The 21,417-nt window shown below is 39.1% G+C and overlaps 1 protein-coding gene across 1 annotated transcript in view; it reads left to right on the forward strand.

The window, feature by feature from the left end:
* The first annotated feature begins 1,589 nt into the window (after nt 1-1,589).
* Nucleotides 1,590-21,417, forward strand: part of DLC1 (DLC1 Rho GTPase activating protein) — a 366,209-nt gene continuing 346,381 nt past the window's right edge. The window contains exons 1-2 of the mRNA XM_048848188.2: nt 1,590-1,669; nt 15,515-16,679. Of these exons, the coding sequence (XP_048704145.2) occupies nt 15,624-16,679 (1,056 nt within the window). The 5' untranslated portion in view covers nt 1,590-1,669; nt 15,515-15,623. The remainder of the gene's footprint in view (nt 1,670-15,514; nt 16,680-21,417) is intronic.

A 21,417-nucleotide genomic window follows, 5' to 3' on the forward strand; every position in this document is an offset into this window, starting at 1 on the left:
CATGGAATTTAACACAAAGATTCTAGTCTCTGCATAGCTCTGTTTGGCTCATTGTGAGGTATTGTTTGAATTATAGACTGAAACGCCTTCAAAAAAGGACGTGAATCACCACAATACACTGATTTAGAGCTACAAGTTTCCATTTGGATCACCCGTTTAGATTAAGGTAGCTAAAACTACGTGCCACAAGATCATTCCCTATTGGTTACACATCTGTGTATTATTTTTTATTGTATATATTTCAAAACATCTATCTTTGGGCACCTGAGAAGGCTGATTAGTTATTCCATTTAAGGTTGTTCATTGTTCTTGACTCATCCATTGACAGCAAGCAACATACTTTAGAAGGGTCCTCAACCCCATTTCTGCATGAATAACTTTGCTAGACCAATTTTAAGCCCTAATACCAGAATTTTAGGACTAGAAAATCCACATATAAAATTACATGCTCATAAATGAAGAACATATTTTTAAAATTTAGCCCGAAGTCTTCCATGTGCTGAGAATATAAGGTGCAATAAATTAGCCCCTGATGTGTCCATATTAACTGGTAGCTGAGTTCAACCTTACCTATTTGATTAAATTCACCACCTCTGGCCAAACCAACATGCTGTTGGAGATTCACCCTCACCAGTGCAGAAGTTCTATAGACCTGTAATTCTCATGGAGCAACAATTCAGTGCAAAGACTGCCCATCACCCTGTGAATAACTATCTTACTCTACACGTTGGGAGGTCCAAAAGGCAAGAGCTAGGAAGGCAATTTGCCCTAACTGTTCAGGCACTATGTTGCATGATGTATTAAGTTTCATGATGTAACTTTGAAGTTATTGCCACATTTCCTCCTCTATCTCCTTCCTGAGCTTCACAAAAAAGGACCCAAAGTTCCAGTTAATGTTATCAGTAACAGTACTACTCATTTAATCTAAGAAATAACTATAAAATAGGTTTGGATGGACCCTAAATGAATCAACCAAAGGCAAACTGTGTGGCCTCTACATAAAAAGAGAATTAAAGTCAGCAACAACACTTCTTTCTTTTTTACTAAACAAAAGAAAATCACTTAACTTGGCTCCATCCTGTTGTTGGGATCCTATAAGGGCAGCATCTCTCTATGATTCTTGTTACCAAGGTAAAATATATGGCAGAAAGGTGTGGGAAATTTTGTACTATTTCACATAAAAATTACCCTTACTGTCTTGGAATACTGCTTTTGTGTGTGTGTGTGGGGGGGGGGGTGTTAGTAGCATTTGTTATATGAAACGTTAACTATTATTTATTATTTATTATTAATTGATACATTAATTAAAGCCATACTAGTGATTTCCATTAGCTCTCTCTCAAACTTCTACAGAGCTGTCTGTCTGGTTTTAATCAAAACCAAATGGTAATCCAAGTTCCCAGGCTGGAGCAACTAAGAGGAAATCATTCAGAGGACGCAGAAGAAAGCAGGAAAGATAAACAGATGATAGTTTCACAAAATTTGTATAGAACGAAGGATGTAGATGCTGTGGGTTTCTCTAGAGACGTGATTCAGGCACCCTGTCAAACTGGAAAGAAATAGTTACAAGTGTTTTATGTCAGCAAAATTCTAATATGATCAAGATGGAGTCTGTCCTTGTGCTTTTGCGGAGCTGGATTTGTGTGACTCTGGAGGATTCCCAGTAGAGGTAAAGCGGAATATGCCATTGCTTGTGCTATAACTACTTTTAAACTGTCATGACAGTCATTCATTTCTTGTGATTCAAGCTAATTTCATTGGTAAAAATGTGTTTTCAGTTTATATGTATAGATTTTATCTATGTAATTCTGTGGTTTTAACGGTGAAAATTGCACTAGAAGCTTTGTAAAAGCCAGCTTGCTTTTTGCCCATTTCTTGCTCTGAATCCCAAAGATCTGAAACATTCAAAGATGTTCTCCTATGTTTAGGGACAATTGTGGAGTCACATATGTATGTTACAGTTACAGAATATTTTTTTCATAAACGACTGTGGAATGGAAAATACTTCTAAATTCTCTAAGTGCATCATAAATCTTTTAATAGTTTGACAGAGTTGTCTCAGTAGTTGGCTAACTCAAATGACTTGAAATGTTCAGTCTTGTCGTCTTTTTATTTCCCTCCCCCCCGCCCCCTATGCAGTCCTTCTTTCACATATGCATACTACTCAAAGGCAGGAAATACTTTTCAGGCAATCTGGGCCTGGTTGTTGAGGCCCCTTTCGCAAAACATCAGTCTGAATTTAGTAGACAGAAGTCACTGGGAAAAGCTTGACAGAATTCTGCTTAGTTAAGACTCCCTCCAGCTGCAGAGGGTGTTTTTGTTAGAATCACACATTGAGCATAACTGCTTAGAATAGAGCAGTGATCTCAGCAACGAAATCTGAATTTTTATGCTAGCAGAAACTAACTGGGACTGAGGGATTTTTATTTTTTTTTTGGGGGGGGGGGGGGGGATTGGGTTTTTTGTGGCCAAAGTTTTTAGCGAGGTAATGTCTGTGATTTCCACCTTCTCTTCATATAGGTAAGGCAGTCTTGGAATCTTTTATGCTTTGCGTTTAGATAAATAAATAAAGCTGATTTGAAAAATCAAGACATTTTCTGTAACTGGTTAAACTGAATGTCAGTATCCTGCAGTGGAGCTGTCTACGTTTACGATCTCAAGAGTAAAACTGGAGGTAAAAAAAAAATCACAATAAGCGGTAGACTGTGTGACAACTACCTTTTTCAAAATATGACAAATCTAAAACTAACTCTGAATGTGTATTATATTTGTCTATAAAAATATGAATGATATACTAAACCTGTTTTTTTATATTCAATTATAAATTGTTGCATGGTTTTGCTTTTTTTTTTTTAATGGCCATAAAATAGGAAAACTAGAAGTGTGAATGATTTTTTTTTTAAACCTCATCTGCCCACAGGAAGGGCATTTAGGGCTGGGCTTTTTTCCTTGGTACTAATTGTCTGAAGCAAAGCTTTAGGTAGGAATATCATTTATACCTCTGTTGGTTTTGTCTCTAGTGGTTTTTCCCAGAGCGACCTTAGCTATAATTCATGTCTTAAAAATATTCTTAAAAGTGGAAATTCTAAAAGTGAAATTTTAAGGCATATTTCCTGACAGATCTGGTGTTCACTGTAGGTTTCATCAATCAAGATGGCAGAATTAAAAATAACCAAATGCAGCTGGATAACTGTTTTGTCATGTGGAATGCTATTCAAGCATTTTAGAAAGAAAAAAGCAACAAACAGTAAATACATATTGATCATCGTAAACTGAACTGAATCTCATTCAAATCTTTTCTTAATGTTTAATATTAGCAATAAAAGTAGGAAGAATCTTTCTGAGATTTAAAAGAAAATTTAGGATATTATCTTTAATTTATATGGCATAAACATAGTTGGCACTATCTCTCTCTCTCTCTCTAGTAGGTTATTTAACTATTACAGTGTTATGCACATTGGAAATGTATTTGGCAAACTAAACCATAAATATCCCTTTGTCGCTCAATATATCCAGAATGACAGCTATTGCACAGAAGTAATATGAGACATTCTTTGTCGCTTCTGTGCGTCATTAAGATTCTATACAGTTATTGGCCAATTAGATAACTAAACATGAGTCATCACTTCAAATATGTTGGGGAGAGCTGCAAAAAAGTTTTAACTGTGTTTTTACCAAATATTGTTTTAAGATTAATGGTCCAGAAGTTTCTCATTGCTGTGTGGCATGAAAGGGAGCAAAGGAGCAGAAATTATTCCAGAAGGGGCCCAAATACCACAGTGGAGAGAAGCAATGATTTATATCCCATGCTTCCCCATCCCTCTAAGACAGAGAATGCCCATCAGTATGAATGCCTGCAGGGCTACTGCTCTGTGGGTAATGGAAAGTGTTGGTCCGAAGGGGAACAGACTGAGAATAGCTGCTAGATATTGTGGCATCCCGTCAGGATTCCATGGATGTCTGTGTAGAAATTAAGGTGAACATTATTGCTGGCCCTATTGACAATATCTTCCCCTTTTGTGACCCAGAGATGTGGTTCCTACATAGCCATATTGGGGGATCTAAAGTCAATGCCATGCAGAACAGAAGGCCAGGCAGCAGCACGAGGAGACAGGCTTTTCATATGACTCCTCGGGATTCTGAGTAAGGACCTGATATACCTGGGGATTCTCAGTCTTAATGCTTTTGCAGAAATGCTCCATGCTGTATTCTCTTCAGAGCCAAACACTCCTCCCCCAGTTTTGATCCTGCCGGCATTTATACACGTGCTTACCTCTACACATTAGTCCAAACGAATAGACGAGAACCCACAAAGGATAAAAAGAATGGCCCCTTTCTGATGGAGCAATCTTGTGTGGTGCTGAGCACATTCTGAAAAGATTTCATTTACTTCAATAGTAATAAAAGGTACTCAGTATCTTTTGGGGCTGTGCTGTGCCATCCTTGAGAAAACAAAAATGTACATCTGAAAACCAGAATGCCAGCTTTGTCATTTTAGCTGTGAGGGTTTTTTATGAGCAAATGAAACAAAGTTAATAACTGGCCACTTTTTTTCTTAAGTGGAAGAAATCCTTAAAACAAATAATCTCTCCACTACTCCATTTATGTTTATACCCTAACATTTTCTAGCTACTATATTTTGCAAATTTCAATACCAAAACGAAGCTAAAAATCACAAATACTTTGCTCATGTATCACCATCCAAGCAAAATTCATACATTTAATTCAGTTGTCAACACAACTATATAAAACAAAAGATAGATTGGAAATTCTTGTTTGACTATACTGTACCTGAAAAGGAGGATGTAATCTAGTCATTCTGGAAACACTTACCCATGTGTTTAACTTCATGCACATGAATAGCCACACCTAGAACAGTAGAACTAATTGTACATAAAGTTAAGCACGTGCATAAATGCTTGCAGGACTGGTGACAAAGAGTGCATCTGAGAACAGAACAGATGCATCCTACACATAAGAAAACTACGGCCCCAATCCTGCAAGCTGTTCTGTGCAGGTGAACGCCTATACCTGTGAGGAACCTGATTAATCTCCACATGAATGGACAAGTTAGAAGATTTTGGCCTAAATCCTATTGACCTTCAGGACATTAAGCCAGGATTATTTTTCACCGAGACATATGAAAATTGGAGAGAATTGTCTGAAGGGACATGGGATTTATAGTAGGTTCCTAGAACATGCAGCTAGGTGTTGACCTTAGCCTTTCTATAAACATAAACAAATAAAATAATCGTCACCATTTTGACTTTTCAGTAGTTTCAGTTATATTTTTTATTTAAAATGTCAGAAATGTTAGGTTTAATGTTGCAATGTATTTTTTTTTCTGCTCTTAACATGATTTTTGTGAAAACTATCGTTCCAGGAATGATAGTTATCTGAAGAAAAAAAAATTCATTGATTTATTAAAAGCTTACTCTTTTCTCCAAAAGGTATATTTTAGAATATCCTCCTGTGAATTTTAGTCATCCATATTATATGATCATTGTATTAATGGGGAAAAAAGGTTCAAAGAAATTATGATTATTTTTGATTTGCAGTTTGTGTCCTTTTATTTGGGGGGAGGGGAAAATGGGGGAAGAGATGCTTGAAAGCTGTAGGGAGCTAATCTTGAGGTCCTTAATCCCTGGTAGTTACTGAAGTCAATGTGACATTTGCCGGAGTAGGAACTTCAGGTTTTGGCCCTATATTTATGTTTCTGTGACAGTGTACGTTAAACAGTATAGTTTGGGTCAGTGATATTAATTAGTCAACTTTTCCAATCAGTCAATTTGAAAGCACTTTAATACGTGTTCATTACAGGGCTCTATACTGATCCATGATTGATAAAGGATTCCCAAATGGTGCTGCTTCTACATCTATAAAACAATTTTTTACTTGCTAGCTCCCTCAATTTTCTGTGAGCAAATGACTGGATGCTGTAGAACTCAGATTTTCAGTTGCAAAATGTTATGTACAAATAAGTGGAATGGTTAGAGCCACTTTCAAATCCAAACATTTTGTGGTATGCAAAACCATGATCCAAAATTGCACCCCAACATCATATGTATGCAAAATTCCAGGTGTAAATTAATAGTAAGGCTGTGACTATTCTGAAAATGTGCTTCTTAATTCTCATAATATTTTGAATGTATTTGTTATATATTAATTATTGTGAGTTTAGTTTATCTCCAGTTGTTACTTGCTGCTGTTGATGATGCTTTTCGGAACTGTGTATTTGAAGTGTAATCCTGTGGTAGAGGAGATATAATCCAATATTATGATTTTTTCTTGAATGAGGAAAACCTCTTACATTGAACTTGGAAGTGCCTATTGTTTTCCATTTGGCAGATTGTGCATCAACCACTGAACATAAACACAAAACCAAAGCCTTAGGAAATATGTATCTTTAAAAGCTGGTTCAAATAATCTCTTTAATGTACTGTTGTTTCCAGTTCTCTCTCTTTTCTTTTCTTTTCTTTTCTTTTCTTTTCTTTTCTTTTCTTCTAAGGGTTTGTCATCTTATTTTATTATCTCTCTCTCTCTCCCTTTTTTTTTAATCAAAATGGGGACCAAACTAGATCTTTGAACAATGGAAAAATTTGCATCATGAACTGAACTTCATATATGGTGCCTGTTACCTCTTTGCATCTCTGTTTCCAGTCCCACCCTTTTTCTATCTAGACTGTAAACTCTTTGGGGCTGAGGCTCCTTACAATGTGTTTTTACAGTGCCTGGAATAACAGAGCCTCAGTCATGATTGGGGCCTCGAGGTGCTATCGTAACACCAATAATTTTCTATATTAAACCATAGAAAATGTCCAATTTTGAAAATCACTGAATTTTTGGGAAGTTTGGATTGTGACCCAAACTTTGCAGTGGAATTGGAGGGATTCAGAAAGAGAGTGACGTGGTTTGATTGACAAGTGAGGAAGCTTTAGGATGGAATGGCGGGTTATGGGAAAATACTGGGGAGACTAGCAAGGAGAAGATGATAGTACTACTTCAGGAGATGAGAGAGTAGAAAATGGCAATAATAAAGATGAAGGAATCACCAACAAGAAGCATGCCTAGCTTAAGCAATCATAATTATATTATGGTATCCTTAGCCTCTGGGGGGGAAAAGTGTCATTTACCACAACATCAAATTCACTATGTTCCACATACTTCTTCAGGACTGCCACATAATGAGACATCACTAATCCCTCCTCTTGGTTTCCCTCACTGTCACAGCTGTGCGCCTGACACTGAAAAATCCAACTGGATATGTTGGTTCTAGCCGACTACTGCCCAGTATTAAAGCTTCTGTTCCTGAGCAAGCTCATAGAAAGCTAGCCAAAGGCCAAAAAGCTCAACTAATTTGCCAGAGCTAGGACATTAGCTTCAATCTGGATTTAAGCCAGGATATGAGATGGAAATAGCTTTTAGTGGCACTGATGGATGATGATCTCTTGCAGTCAACCCATTATCATCCTCCTAGATCTCTCTGAAGTATTTGGCACTGTCTAATATGAGACGATGCTGCCTCATCTAAGAGAAGTCACAGGAGTCCAAGGGAATGCACTAAAATGGTTTGAGTCCTTCTGGAAGGGACACACCTAAAAATAATTGATTGAAACCACGCCTCCACCACTAGACCCCTCACCTGAAGAGTCCCACGGAGATCAGTTCTCTCTCTGGTTCTTTTCAACATCTACAGGCTGCCACCAGATAAACCAGTCAGACAACATGGACTCAAGTACCAGCAATTTGCAGATGACACACAGCTTTACCTATCCTTCACCACACATGACCACACCAGTGCCACCAAGATGGCCCAGTGCTTGGATGAGATCAGCTCATGCGTGAAAAACAACTGGATGAAGCTGAACCCAAGCAAGACTCAGGCTAGGCTAGTGGGAAGTGTGACATTCAATGATCCCTCAGAGGAATGGTTCTGGGCAGAGATCTGCTTCATGAAGCTCTTCAGTACAGAACATAAGCCTCTTAAAGGTACAGTTACCCACAGGGAGAGTAAAGACTTTTTGAAAAGTTTGACGCAGTTTTCTTTACTTGAATTGACTAATTTGTAGGGGTGTACCTTCAGTCCACAGCAAAGTTTTCTGCCATCAGCCCTTAGGAAATTCCAACAATTACAGAAGGCTATGGCACATTCCTTCAGCAACGCAGGCTACTGCAAGAACATCAGACCTGTTCTCTACACTGGCTTCCCACAGAATGTTGAGTCAAGTTCAAGATTTGGGTCCTTATCTTCAATATGCTGACTGGGGCTGGGCCCAAGATACTGAAAAGATCTCCTGAAACTTTGGGATAAGAAGCCAAGTTATCAACCACTGCCTTTGGGCACAATGAAATTATAAAGGGAAAGCTCATCTGTGCAATGGAAAGACGTTTCAAGGGGACAATCTGGAAATGTGGAACTAACTCCCAAGGACATGGATAAACCTCTCCACCTGCCACTACTTCTACCTGCCTTCTATAACATAAACACATAGCAGTGTGTTAATTTAAAAAACAAAACAAAAAAGACCCCCAAGAACAGAACTGTACCAAAACAAAGCCCTCCACTGCAGGCCAGTTCTGCAAACACAATTCTCCCCTTGGGAACAGTATGAGTGAGAGAACAAACCACATGTGACAGGTGTTAAGTACTATTGGAAAGTGCTCAGTTACTATGGTGATGAGCATGGTATAAGAACATATGTGAAATGGAATCTCATTTTATGAAACTGGTATTTCTCACTGATCACTCAGCTGCTTTGGAGAAAATATGTCTAAAATACAGTAGTTGCACAATCTCTGCTTATATTTGTCAGCAGTCTGTCCAGCTGATTAGAGCGTATAATAGAATGAAAGCTTTGCCTCCCTTTGAGTCCTCCTACATGGTATTGCCACTACAGAGTAATCTGTATGTAATATAAGAGCTTCACTGCTCTCTAGTCTCTTCAAAAGGCCTCTTCCAGTTGCCATTCTCATGATTTGTTGCAATTGCATCCTAAGCGATATTCCAGATGCACTTGCCCAGTTTCCTCTCAGGATATTTTCAGTTGCACGCAAATGGGAATTCCTAGCACTCTTTCACTGGCAGCCTGTACCTTTTCTCCTTAAACCTCATCCCCACTAGGAAACAAAGCCATTGCTGACAGTGGTATTCAGCAGTCAGTTCCATGGAACTGGTGTTGAAAAAGAGTTTACCGACTAGTGTACATGGGACAAAATCTGTTTTCAACACTACTATGTATAAATGTGTAATTGAGATCTTGTTCAATCAAATCTGTCACGTTTCTGTAATGGTGTTTTTTGTCCCATCTACACTAGCAGTTAAACTATTTTCATCACCGATTCAGCAGTGGGACTCGTTGCTGTCAGCAGTGGCTCAAACAGGACCATAGCACATCGCATTTTTTCTTTAAATTGTCTCACTCCTTCCCCTCTATTGGAAGCTTCAATCTGGTAGGCGTTGGAAATAAAGTTAAGCAAAATTAAATTGGTTTCAATATGACAACCATCTATAGCTAAACAACTTGGTCTTTACACTGCAGGTTTGGTGGGGGGGGGGGTTTTGTGTGTTGTTTTCATTCTGAATACATTGATTAGTTTTTCTATTCACTCCACAACAGGTCAAAAATGATCATCCTGGGTACCTTAGATGCTTAGGGTACATCTACACTCTGAGCTGAGGGGAAAAAAGGGTGAGGCAAATCTCAGCTCAAGGAAACATACCCATGCTAGCTAGCCCTGATTGAGCTAGCGTGCTAAAAATAGAGTGTAGCCACGTCCGCATGAGCAGTAGGAAGGGCTAGCCACCCGAGCACATACCAGTGGTCTCAGAGAGCTCATACTCATGGAGGCTAATGCGTCCATTTCACCCATGCTCCTGCAGCAACACTCACTCATGCTAGTTCTGATAATGTCATCTTGAGCTAGGAATCCCGTCCCCAGCTCAAAGTGTAGACACACCTTCAGACACACTAGCTGCAGCTCAGTATCAAATTCATGCTGGGCCTGATTCTGCTTCTATGGAAATCAATGGCAAAAGTGCCTGACTTCAGTGGCATCAGGACTAAGCCAACTGTTGGTTTGGGGGGTTTTTCCCCCTAGAGAAAGAATACACATTTAAGATGGCTGCTGCTGTTCCATAATATGTCTGACACTCTGCTTCGGTAGACAATTTATTACTTGGAAAGTCACACAAATAAGTAACATCTATGAGGAGTTCAAGGCTGAACAGTCATACATTCAGAGACCCAGATTATTTCAAATGTATAATTGTAATGTTTTTTTTCTGTTTTATTGACTAGCTGTCAATAGTAGATCGTACAAAGGAAAGATGAGATTGGGTAGACAGACACATGCTAGCTCGGCTCAAGAGAGCACCCTAAAAATAACGTAGCCAGGGTAGCCTGGGCAACAGCTCTGATTAGCTGTTTGGGTACAAACCCATCTGGACCCTCTGGGTGTGTTCTAGGGCAGCTAGCTCGAGTCATTGCCAGTGCTACCCCCCAGGTACACTGCTATTTTAGCACACTACCTCAAGCAGTGTAGACGTTCCCACAGAGATGTTAAATAAGCCTGGGGAGTGTGGAACTAGGTCACTTTGACTTTGGATCCAGTCTTTTCCCCACCCTTCTCCTTGAGAGGAGCCTGATTCTCTAACTCAGGAAATAAACCAGATTAAAAATTAAAAAAAGAAATATGTATGATTACCAATTAGCTCCCTTTGTATGATGATGAAGCAAGACTATATTTGGAAGGGGAGCAAACCATTATAAAATTAAGCAACTTGTTAATGTTTGTTGTTTTCTAAAGATAAATCAAGACATATCGAGAAAGTTTGGAATCATATCTTGGTCAGTTTATGCAAACAGTACTGGTTTCCAAGACTTTGGATTTGTCTGCATGAACCATTTGCCGAGCTTACTTCATAGTTTGATGCATCTAATTTCTGAGGTTTTTTTTAATACTGTTGGACAGCCTGATTACACTTAGACTAGTTTTCTGTAATATGTTAAGTATCTTTTGCATAAAAGTTTTAAACAATCTTAACAGTACTATATTTTTGCACTGACAGCTAGTAAAATATAATGGGTATATTCTGATATATGTCAAAGTGTATAAAGGAGGATACATAATGACTTCCTGTGGGATAACGAAACTGATTCCCTCTAGGAAAAAGGAAATCCTTACAAAGTCACCAGGGATGAGGCCTTGAGTAGTTTTATTAAGGGCTTCTATTAGCTGTGGTCTCATGGATTAATTACCCTCTTGTCTGATTTTTGTTAGAAAATACTAACTTTCTGTACAAACTCTGCTAGAAATTATGAAATTGTTGTTGTTTACTGTAAGTGACAGATTTTATTTTTGTTTGTCACAAAAGAAAATGTGTAGCTCACTTATGACTTCTTATAGAGGAACAGATTAAGAAAACTGTAGCTTCAACTTCTAATACAACTTTCTGATGAGATTAGGGGCTGGACTCTAATCAACATTGTACTAGTTTAACTAAAGGGGTGACGTTAAACCAATGCAATTTTATGTGTGCACACTCTTATGGTGGTTTAAACTTGGTTTATATCAGTTTTGCTTGCACTTGCAAATAACACCAGAGAGTCAATGTATACATTGCTGGGTGTCTGGTGCATCCCAGGTTACTGGGAGCTCTTTAAATGGAAGAACAGAGGTGACAGTCACCTATAAAATATTCACTAATTTTTTCATTGCATAATTGTATAAAAAACAGTGATTTTAATACTCCAAATCCAATCCTAGCGTGCACTGGGATCAACTAAAACCAGAAAGAGGTTCACTGATTCAGGCTGTCCTCTGTTCCAATGCGTTGGTCAGCAATCTACAGGGTATATTGCCAGGACACTGAAGAATTCTGTGGGATTTTGTTTTCTATATTACCAGTGGGTATTATTGGTAACAATGTTAGTGTTTTGGGGTTAGCGCCCACTGTTATGGGCATAGCACTCTCATTGTTTCATGTTCACTATTGAAAACAGTTTAATATTCTTTCTTTTGGGTTTAGCAATATAATACGACTAAGTTGATGTGTTAACAATTGGCAGCAAGTTAAAGCAATTTGCCTGCTTTCTATTGCTTTAATAAAGAAATATGCATGTGACAAATTAATTTTCTAGTTTCTTACAAATGTTTACATGGCAGTCAGGGTACATCAGAAATGATTGATTCAGAAAAGTACTGTATTATGGTACATGCAATTGAGTGTAATTAATTTAGGCATAGAAATGTTTGTTTACACAAAAACTGAAAAAAATTTAAAAGGCAGAGTATTTCTTTGAAGCAAGAGAGAGAAAGAGGGACTTAATGTAATGAGCAGAGCAGGGAGCTAAGAGCTAAGTTTTATGTTGAACTGTTTGTACGCAACCTTCTGTCTTAATACCAGTCCCATTTCTTAAATAATGTTTGCAAGGTGGGGACAACACAAAAATGAAGGTGAAACTACCAAAATACATATTTTTGGTTGATCTCCTACATGTGTGCGTATCTAATGTGACTATTTTATTGGTGTGTCATAGAGTAAAAGACCACAGTCTATCCTATTGTACAAAATGCCTCCCATCTACAGCCTGAGCAAGACATAAGTGAATTCTATTGAGATGGTGCAGGAATCACCCTTTGACTTGTATTGCTCTATCTATCTAAAACTCTCCTTTGATGTGTTGATTCTGGAAGGGTTTGCGGGGGGATGGAAGATCCCGGCCTGGCCACAGGTTGGTGGCTCCTGTCCCATATTGTGCCCTGGGATCATGTCCTCCTCACAAATGTTGGGGTTATCATGTTTGGAAAGTGTTGGATGGGAAGGAGATAGACAGGGGTGGAGGAGAGCTCTCTGAAGATGAGGGTAGGAAACGAGAGTAGAATGACTCCTCCCCTTACAGTACCCAGGGGATTAGAGAGAGAAGGAATTCCTAGCAGGCTCCATAGGTTTATTCTAGTAGAAGATGTGGCAACTGGGCTTCCACTGATCTATGGGATCACTGCTCTATGAGGAGGGCATGGAAGGGCCTCCCTAACTAGTAAGCTTAGTCTTCTGGCTAGATTTGTATGTGTCTGGTAAATCTTCACACTCCATGTTACTGTAATCTCATATTTTAGGAAACAATGGAAGTGCCTTTGCCATATATTTATTTGTCTTGAATTTCAAGCAAAACATCTGATATTCTCTTATTTAATCATTTTGTCTGCTATCCATTAGACAGCCAACGCGACTGTGATAGCACAAGCAAAACAGAAGGGTTCCTAAAGTGAGATTTATTTGTTTTTCATCCCCCATGAAATATAACCCGCCACATGCAAAAACGAAAAACAGTAAGGGATCTGTTCTGCCCTCGCTGCACACATGTAACTCCATTTAACAGCAATGGGAGTAACACATACTCATTAACCCTTAGAATGCTGTCATTTTTCAGACTGCCAGCCAAACAAATGTCTAGGAGGACATGTATAACTGTCCTTTGGATATTATATCACCTGGCGCTATATACTCAGGACTTCTGGATTCTCTTCTTGATTCTGCCACAAACTCACTGTGTGACCATGGGAAAACTGCATAACCTTTTTGGACTTTCAATTTACCCACCTGCACTGATGAAAATAAAACAGATGTTGTAGCACTAATTTTTTTTTTCTAAAATGCATTGGGATGTTCCCATGAAAAGTGCTTCACAGGAAGCAAAAGCAAATCTTAAAGCAGAGTCAACCTCTTACTTCCAAATTTTGCCTGTGAAAATAGTTTTGGGGCTGTGCATTTTTTTAGGGGGAGTAGAGGGATTTGCCTGGCTGCATGTTCTTCCCATCTTCCTCCACCTCCCACACGCTAATGACTTGTGCCGGAATTCTGTTACCCTATGACTATATTTTCTTTTTAAGTACAAACTTCCACAAAGGTGGAAAACGTGACATGAAGCTTGCCATCCTTAAAAAGAAGCTGAAGATCTCAGGGGTGTGCACAAGTCCATTCTAAAAGTCACTTTGTCAGGGCATAATTTACAGAGATTCATTTGCACAGTCATAATTCTGCATTTCTTTCAAGCAGCCTACTTTTATACCTTCAGGCATGTGATTTGTCAGGACCAGCCTTGTGGGCAATCAGAGCCGGCTGTAGTGGACTGAAATGACCCAGAACAAACTCGGTAGTTAATCTTCTTTATTGGTGAAATCAATAAGCAGATTCGTGCTAAGTGCTGACAGTTCTTATGTAGGGAGTGAAAAGTAGAAGTGTCTGCTCCTTGAACCTGCAATGTTTCACAGGCCAGTCATTTTGTTTCATTATTTGATAAAAAAACTTGTTGCTCCATCTTGTATTATATGCATAATTTAAATAGCTGTAACGTATTTTCTTTGCTCAATGGTTCATATGTTTAAATGTCAAAGCGAATAGATGAATGTACATATGTTGCCATCTGAACTATCAGATACAGGGACCAACTGGGGAACCCTTACTCATGAGAGTAACCTTACTGATCTCAGTGGGGACACTTAAGTGAGTAAGTACTCACCAACATGGGTAAGGGACACAGTCAAACTAATAGAGCTTTAGGGGACTTGTAAAAGATGTCTTAATGAAAATTTAAGCAAATGCTCATTAAAACAGCAGAGCACTCTAATGACTAAGGCCCTGATCTTTCAGTATGATGCACACAGGTGATCTCTCTCCCTGCACAGAGCCCAGTTGAAGTTGTGGGGCTTAAGGGTTCATTCATATGAATGACAATGACAGATCATGGCTTGATCTGGTGTATGGCCACTAATAAACCACATTTTGCTTCAAATTCTAGAGCTACTTGAAGTGAGAAATATGCCAGAAAGTTAAATTAGTTTTCCCTGATTTATTGAGGTTTTAGCCCCTTTAAAGGCCCAATCCTGAAAACTTCTGGATGTAATACTTACTACTGTAACTAGTCTCATGGAACGAATTAAACTACTCATATTAATAAGAATGACAGCCAGTAAATGGCTGCAGGATTGGGCTGAAATTTAGCAGCACGATAAAGAGAGGTTTATAATATTTGTGAAATTCTGAATAATCATCAACTTCAGATCCAAGCCTTCAGACAGTAACTGGAGATCTGCACTAAATGGGTTTCTTTTCATGAAGAAGAAATGCAAACTTACTTTGTGTTCTAGGAGTCACAAGATTTAGTACATTTTATAACCATGGAAATGGATATCTTATGACGGAAATAGTGAAGAGAGACTCATTGTCAAAATCTGGCCTATGAAGCCAGTTGCCTGTCCATTAGCTTGTTTATACCATTTCTGTTTGCTTGATATTGGAGAGTAATCAGAAAGTAAGCCATGCTAAATCATAGCTGCCATCAAGTTTGTATGATAACTATTAAAGCTATTTCACAAAACATCCTTTTAAATTCCTCCCTTCCAACCCCATGCTCTTTATCTTTGTTTTTACATTTTTTTTGTTTCAACTGTTCCTACTCTTGTGTCTTACTTAGAGTTGAATCAATAACCCAATCTCTCTCATTTCTTACAGATGTTAAAATGATGAAACTTTCTCTCCCTCTGGAATTCACTGCAGTGATGACATCTCCTCTGGTCCTTTATAGAATGTACCTCGCAGCCTGTTGCTGAACTATTATGACATGTCTCTAGCAATCAGAAAGAGAAGCTGGGAAGAACATGTGACCCAGTGGATGGGCTTGCCTTTTAATTCTGTTGAGTATAATACAGCATGTCATCATGGACTTGTAGCTGATAACTTTCAGGCAAGTATGGAAAAAGATGAAGTTTTGAATGTGGACCGGAAAGAAAAATGTGCTTCTTTACCAGACTGCTGTCATGGTGGAGAACTGATTGGCTTCCCTGCAAAGCTGCTTAGCAACATTTCAAAAGAGGTGGATGAAAATGATAACCATGAGGATGAGGAGCATTTTCTTTCTTTAGAGGCCAGCACAGAAACTTTGGTCCATATTTCTGATGGTGATGACGATGACGTTTCAAATCTCGGTTTGGATAAAGTTAACCACCATTTCACTATCGGAAGGAAACTAACAGATGAAGAGCAGAGTTTAGGAGGAGCAGGCTCCTTAACAAAGATGGTAGCAATGATTAACACAAACAGGGATTCTAACATTTCTGAAACAATAGGAGATATTGGTGAACCTGACTATGACACAGTCCCCAGCGAAGAGAAGGAAGAGGAGGACATTTGTGGCAGTATTGGGAAAAGCCTGGAGCTTCGTAATTATAAAGGCTTAAATGAAGTAATAGATGCCCCAAGAGAAAATCTCTCCAGTTCTCTGAATGTGAAGGAAATTATGCCTGAGAAACAACTGCTTCATACTGCTATAATTGCACAACAGCGTAGGAAGTGTGATGCTCCTAAAGATGGGCATGAAAAGGCTGACTATAATGTGGTCCAGGGTGAGTTTACTCCTGGTCTGTATACTGGCAGTGGTAGACAACCCTTCTCAAAAGCAGATTCCAGCAACTATCTTATGCAATCTCCTCTCAGTTCCCATATAATGTCAATGGAAAAAGGACTGGATGAAAATGGTTACACAGAACCTCAAGTGGTTCCTGAAAAAAAATGCCTTTCAAATATCAGTCCAGTGGAAGGCACGCAGTGTTTACATTTGAAGGATAGTCTGTCCACCCACGAATCTACAGACAATCAAGTGAAACTGCGCAAAAGAAAGGTAGGATGTACACAAATTACAGGGTTTGGTTTCAGTTTTTGTCAACCTTTTCTCATGTAATCTCATGGCTGATTTATTGAAGCAGTAAGGTAAATATCACTCAGAATGCTGTGTAGATGCCAGGTGTTGCAAATGCTTCTGCAAAACAATTTGGAAACATACCACTTGGATGTAAACTCATTTTAAGTTCTGAAAATTACTGCCTTGTGAATTTGGGATGTTCCTTATATTTGTTTATATATATACCAATGCCTTTGATCACAATTTTTTATTCTATTCTATTCATTTATTTTTATCCATGGCCAAATCAGTAAGCACACCCTCCCGGGGTTTCCTTTTTTGTTGTGGTGAGTGTGTGTGTGTGTGTGTGTGTGTGTGTTTGTTGTTTTGGGGATTTTTCTTTGCTAGTACCAACTATCAGAGGTGGTCTTTAGATATAGCAATGTCTGCAGCTGTATAGGGCCTTTGTTTAAAAGGGATGGGGAGGAAAATGTTGAAAACTTTTAAAAGAAATTCTAAAATGTCTATATTACTGGTGCTGTGAAGTACAGGGAGCAGCTATTTGAGTTCCAGCAAAGCCCCATGAGCAAGTTCTCATAAAAAAATGTTGCTGGTATGAAGACAGCAGAAGCTCTTGACGTTTTCAGACTGAGAGCAATAACAGAACTTCACTGGCTCTTCAGACAGGGGAAAAGAGAGTAATTCCAAAACTCTAAGGGCCAGATCCCACAATCCCAGCAGGAGCAAAACTCCCATTGACTTCCATAGGAGGAGTTTTGCTGATCATGGGACTGCAGGATTGGGCCCTAAGTCTGTTTCTGCTGGCTGCGTTGCTTAGGGCTTGTCTATACAGTGTATTAGTACAAGGGTGTGAATTCCAGTGCACTCTAGCCTGCTGCACACTAGCTGGCTGGTTTGGGTCCAGGAGGGGTTCACTAACAGTTCCCTAGTATGTGTTAATTTAATCCTGTCTCAAATCATACCAAATTAATGCACATTACATAACTTTTAGTGAGTGCCAACAGGGTCCACACAGTACAAGTAGCACATGACACCCTCCTAGTGCGGACTAATGTGCAGTGTAAACAAGCCCTTATTCTCTCTATCCAATACCTGCGTCATATTGTGGTTCTACTCTCTGCCTATCTATCTGCTAACATCCACAATGAGCAATAATGCACAGCTCCTCTTGTCTTTTTTCAGAAATCTGGTTTCTATAGAACTGTGGTTTTACCATCAGACAAGATCTTCAGTGTCTCAGTGGTTGTTTCATTGAATCACAACCTCTAAAGCATGAACTAGCATGTCCAAACTGCTGCATGCCAACACAGCATCCTGAGTTGTGGCTATCACTCCCTTGTGTACACTGTTTGGTAACATTAACACTCCGTAAGATTTTGTTATGGTTGGAAGCAAAATGTAGCTTTTACAAAAGGCTCTAGAAACTCTCTTATCCAGTCTTGCTTTAGAGTCAAATGTTGTACTTCATAACTCTATAGTGACTGTTACATTGATTTAAAGTCACAGCATTTGTGACTTACCTCTGTTAGTTCACTCTTTCCTTTTTATTTCTATCTGATCTGCCATAGTTACCCCTGAAATCTTTACAATACCACATTTAGCCATCTATATATAGGCCAAACACTGTGAGTGTTTGTATATCATGCTTGGAAATGCTGCCTTTTTTATTTCCATGAGTGACATCACTGCATTGATTCATTAGCATTGGCTGGTGCTATTATGATGCTCTCAGCAATTCTGCTTTCAGTATATTACTTCTGGGATATGTGTCATTCAAGTGTAATAGCTGTCAGCTGGCAGATAAGCCACACAGTCAAGAACTGATTTCCATAGATTTTGAACAATCATTTTTTCCCAAATGCAGTTGCTAATTTTGGTGTATATATAATTTATTCAACTAAACAGATTAGTTTTACAGCATATGTATATATTCATATTGTTTGAGACCATATCATTATTTTAAGATAATACAGTGTGTGATTAGTAATGCCCACAATGGGATTTCAATGTAATGTGATCTGATTAAGATGCTTCCACCTGGCATGCATACACACAGACTAGTAAATATGCAATAGGAGTGTGCTGAATAACTTTTAAATGCAGTGTGCAGCACGAGTATACTTTGGTTTGTGGTTGCAATAATAGGTATTTTAAAAAGCAAGAATCTTTAAAGATCCCAGTAATACTGCAGTGGAGTACAGTGGTGTTTGAGAAATTGGGGGAAGGCAGGCAAGCGAACTCTAGAGAGGGAGCAAGCCACGAGGCTGTTGGAGAGGAGAATGGAAAATGTCTCTGGGGAAGTGCCAGTCATATGGAAGGAAGGCACTGGAAGTCATATGCATGAGGGAACTTAAAAGGGGTGGTGTTCCAAAGAGCGAGGGAGCTTGGAGGTTTTTTGGGGTGAGCCAATGGGAGCCTGCTTCAAGCGAGATTTTTTAACCTGCCCTTGAAAAGGTTTGGTTAAAGGGAAGAGGTCTGATCTGCTGCTGCTTCCTAGTATGAATATTCTCACTCTCTCTTGATGTGCAGGTCTCTTTGCTAACAGTGTTCCTGCCTCAATGGTTTTATCGTTTAAATCTCATCTTACAATATTTTACAAGGATGATATTGCCCATCTCTAGGGATAACAATCGCTAATAAAAATGTGCCATGGTTCTAAGCTGACACTGAAAACCACTTTTATAACTAGCACAAAACACTGGAAAGAAAACAGACTTGAAACTGAATCCAACCATAAAAGTCAAGTGTTTGCTTTGCTGTGGCTGGGGGACTTAAGGGATTGGTAATGGGATATAGGGCCTTTTCTCTCCAGATCAGCAGTTCAACCTAGCCTGAATACTGCAGTTAGGGACCAAGACACACCACTAGCTGTGGATGTTGGCTGTCCAATATGAAATAAATGTGATGGTCTCAGTCCAGTGCCCAATAAATAAGTGTCCACATCACTAATAATAAAACAGTCACTTAGGGCCAAATTTTTAAAGGAATTTAGGCACCTAGGCATTTTAGAAAATTCTACTAGGCCCTTATCTGCTTCTATGGACATCTAAATATGTTTAGAAATCTGGCCCTTACTGACATAAGATATCGCACTCTCAAGTGAGAGGCCAAAGAATGGCATGGCAAGTGAACTACCCTCGCTCTTCCAGGGATGCTCCCTGCATGTCCCCGTTGAAGCACCCTGGGGTGACGGAATGGGGAATCGTGTTCTGTTGTTGCCTGTGCTGTATCTGTTCTGTAAATAAATATAGGGTCTCAGCCTCCAAGGCTGCCAGTCAGCTACATTTCACCAGCACTTCCATCTTAATAATGTGCTTTGACTATGACAGATGTGTATTGTCAGTTTCACTCATTGAAGATGCAGGAACTGGACCCCCCCATGTTATACATGGAAAGGAGCTCCCATTATGGCATTCTTCATGACTCTGGAAATTGCCTCTTCCCTTGACTCATCAGAGCTCATATTTTTAGCCTGTTTTCTGATGGAGGTTTGCTGAGCAATAGCAGGTACCTTTATTGTTATGGCAGTAGTTATACAATGTTTAAGTTGCATGGCAGCTGATTAGTATGGTATTTGAGTAGTTTTATTGTGTGTTGAGTGTGCGGCTTATTATGTAGGGGCTGATGTTTATTAGCAGCATTGTGTATCAAAAGAATAAATGATTGAATATGCATTGTGAGACTAACTAGTCCTACTGTATGTCTGCACAGGGTAAAGAAAAATATGGTAATTGTTTGTCTGAACCCATTTTTATAGGGGTTTGAGAACACAGTACATCCTACTTATCCAAATATCTGAGGAGATGCCCAAAACCTTTGGGCTATTCAGTTCAATGGCAGACCAGACTTTGAAGTGTTCTCTCAGTGTTAGAGGACCCTGGGAACATACTTCAAGACCTGCTTTGGCCAGTACTCTCAGCTCTGGTACTTCCCTCTGGAACTTACAAGCTTGGAAGGGAAGTGGCTTCAGTTCAGGTTGCAGTTGCATAATCTCATATGTAGCATTGCAAGACTTAAGTTACTCTTATGTGGAACATAAGAGCTCAGCAAGCTCAGAAATTCAGTTCGACCTCATGGGAGACATGTGACATTTGGTAAATTGACAGTGAGTGAAGAGATTTTGAATAACGAAGAATATCACCTGTGGAACTCTTGGCCATTGCCATGCTGTAAAATCTGTGTCTTCCCAGGCTGTACTAGACTTCAATACCTGCTATAAACAGAGTCAGATCTGAGACAGGTTTGTGGAATGGGTCATACCAGGAGCTGTAGAAAGTTACAGGTGATTTAAGAGGTGACTACACTGAACAATTTTGTCTTGTACATTTTTTTTTCTTCAGTCTCTCTCTAAAACATACACCACTAGCAATGAAATTTGCCTGCAAATACACATATCTCTGATTGGGGTGTAGAATTGCAGCCTCCAGAGAGTTTTGCCTTAGGCTGACAAATGAGGTGCTCTTCAAATTACCACCATATTAGACCAATAATGGAGCATAAGTAGGGGATCTTATTACAGTTGACTGTTCAGAACTGGACTATGGAGGAAAAAAAGAATGTGGGTTTCTGTCTCAAGAGAAAAAATGTGATTGTCATCACAAAATCTATAAAGTTTGGGAACATTTATTCTTCATGGGAGACCACAACGCGTTTGTGTAAATTATTATTATTACCTTCCTGGCAGTGGCTTACCAGAAGCAGGTACTGGCTACTTGTT

This window comes from Caretta caretta, chromosome 4 (genome assembly GCF_965140235.1).
Source record: "Caretta caretta isolate rCarCar2 chromosome 4, rCarCar1.hap1, whole genome shotgun sequence".
Classification (NCBI taxonomy): domain Eukaryota; kingdom Metazoa; phylum Chordata; order Testudines; family Cheloniidae; genus Caretta; species Caretta caretta.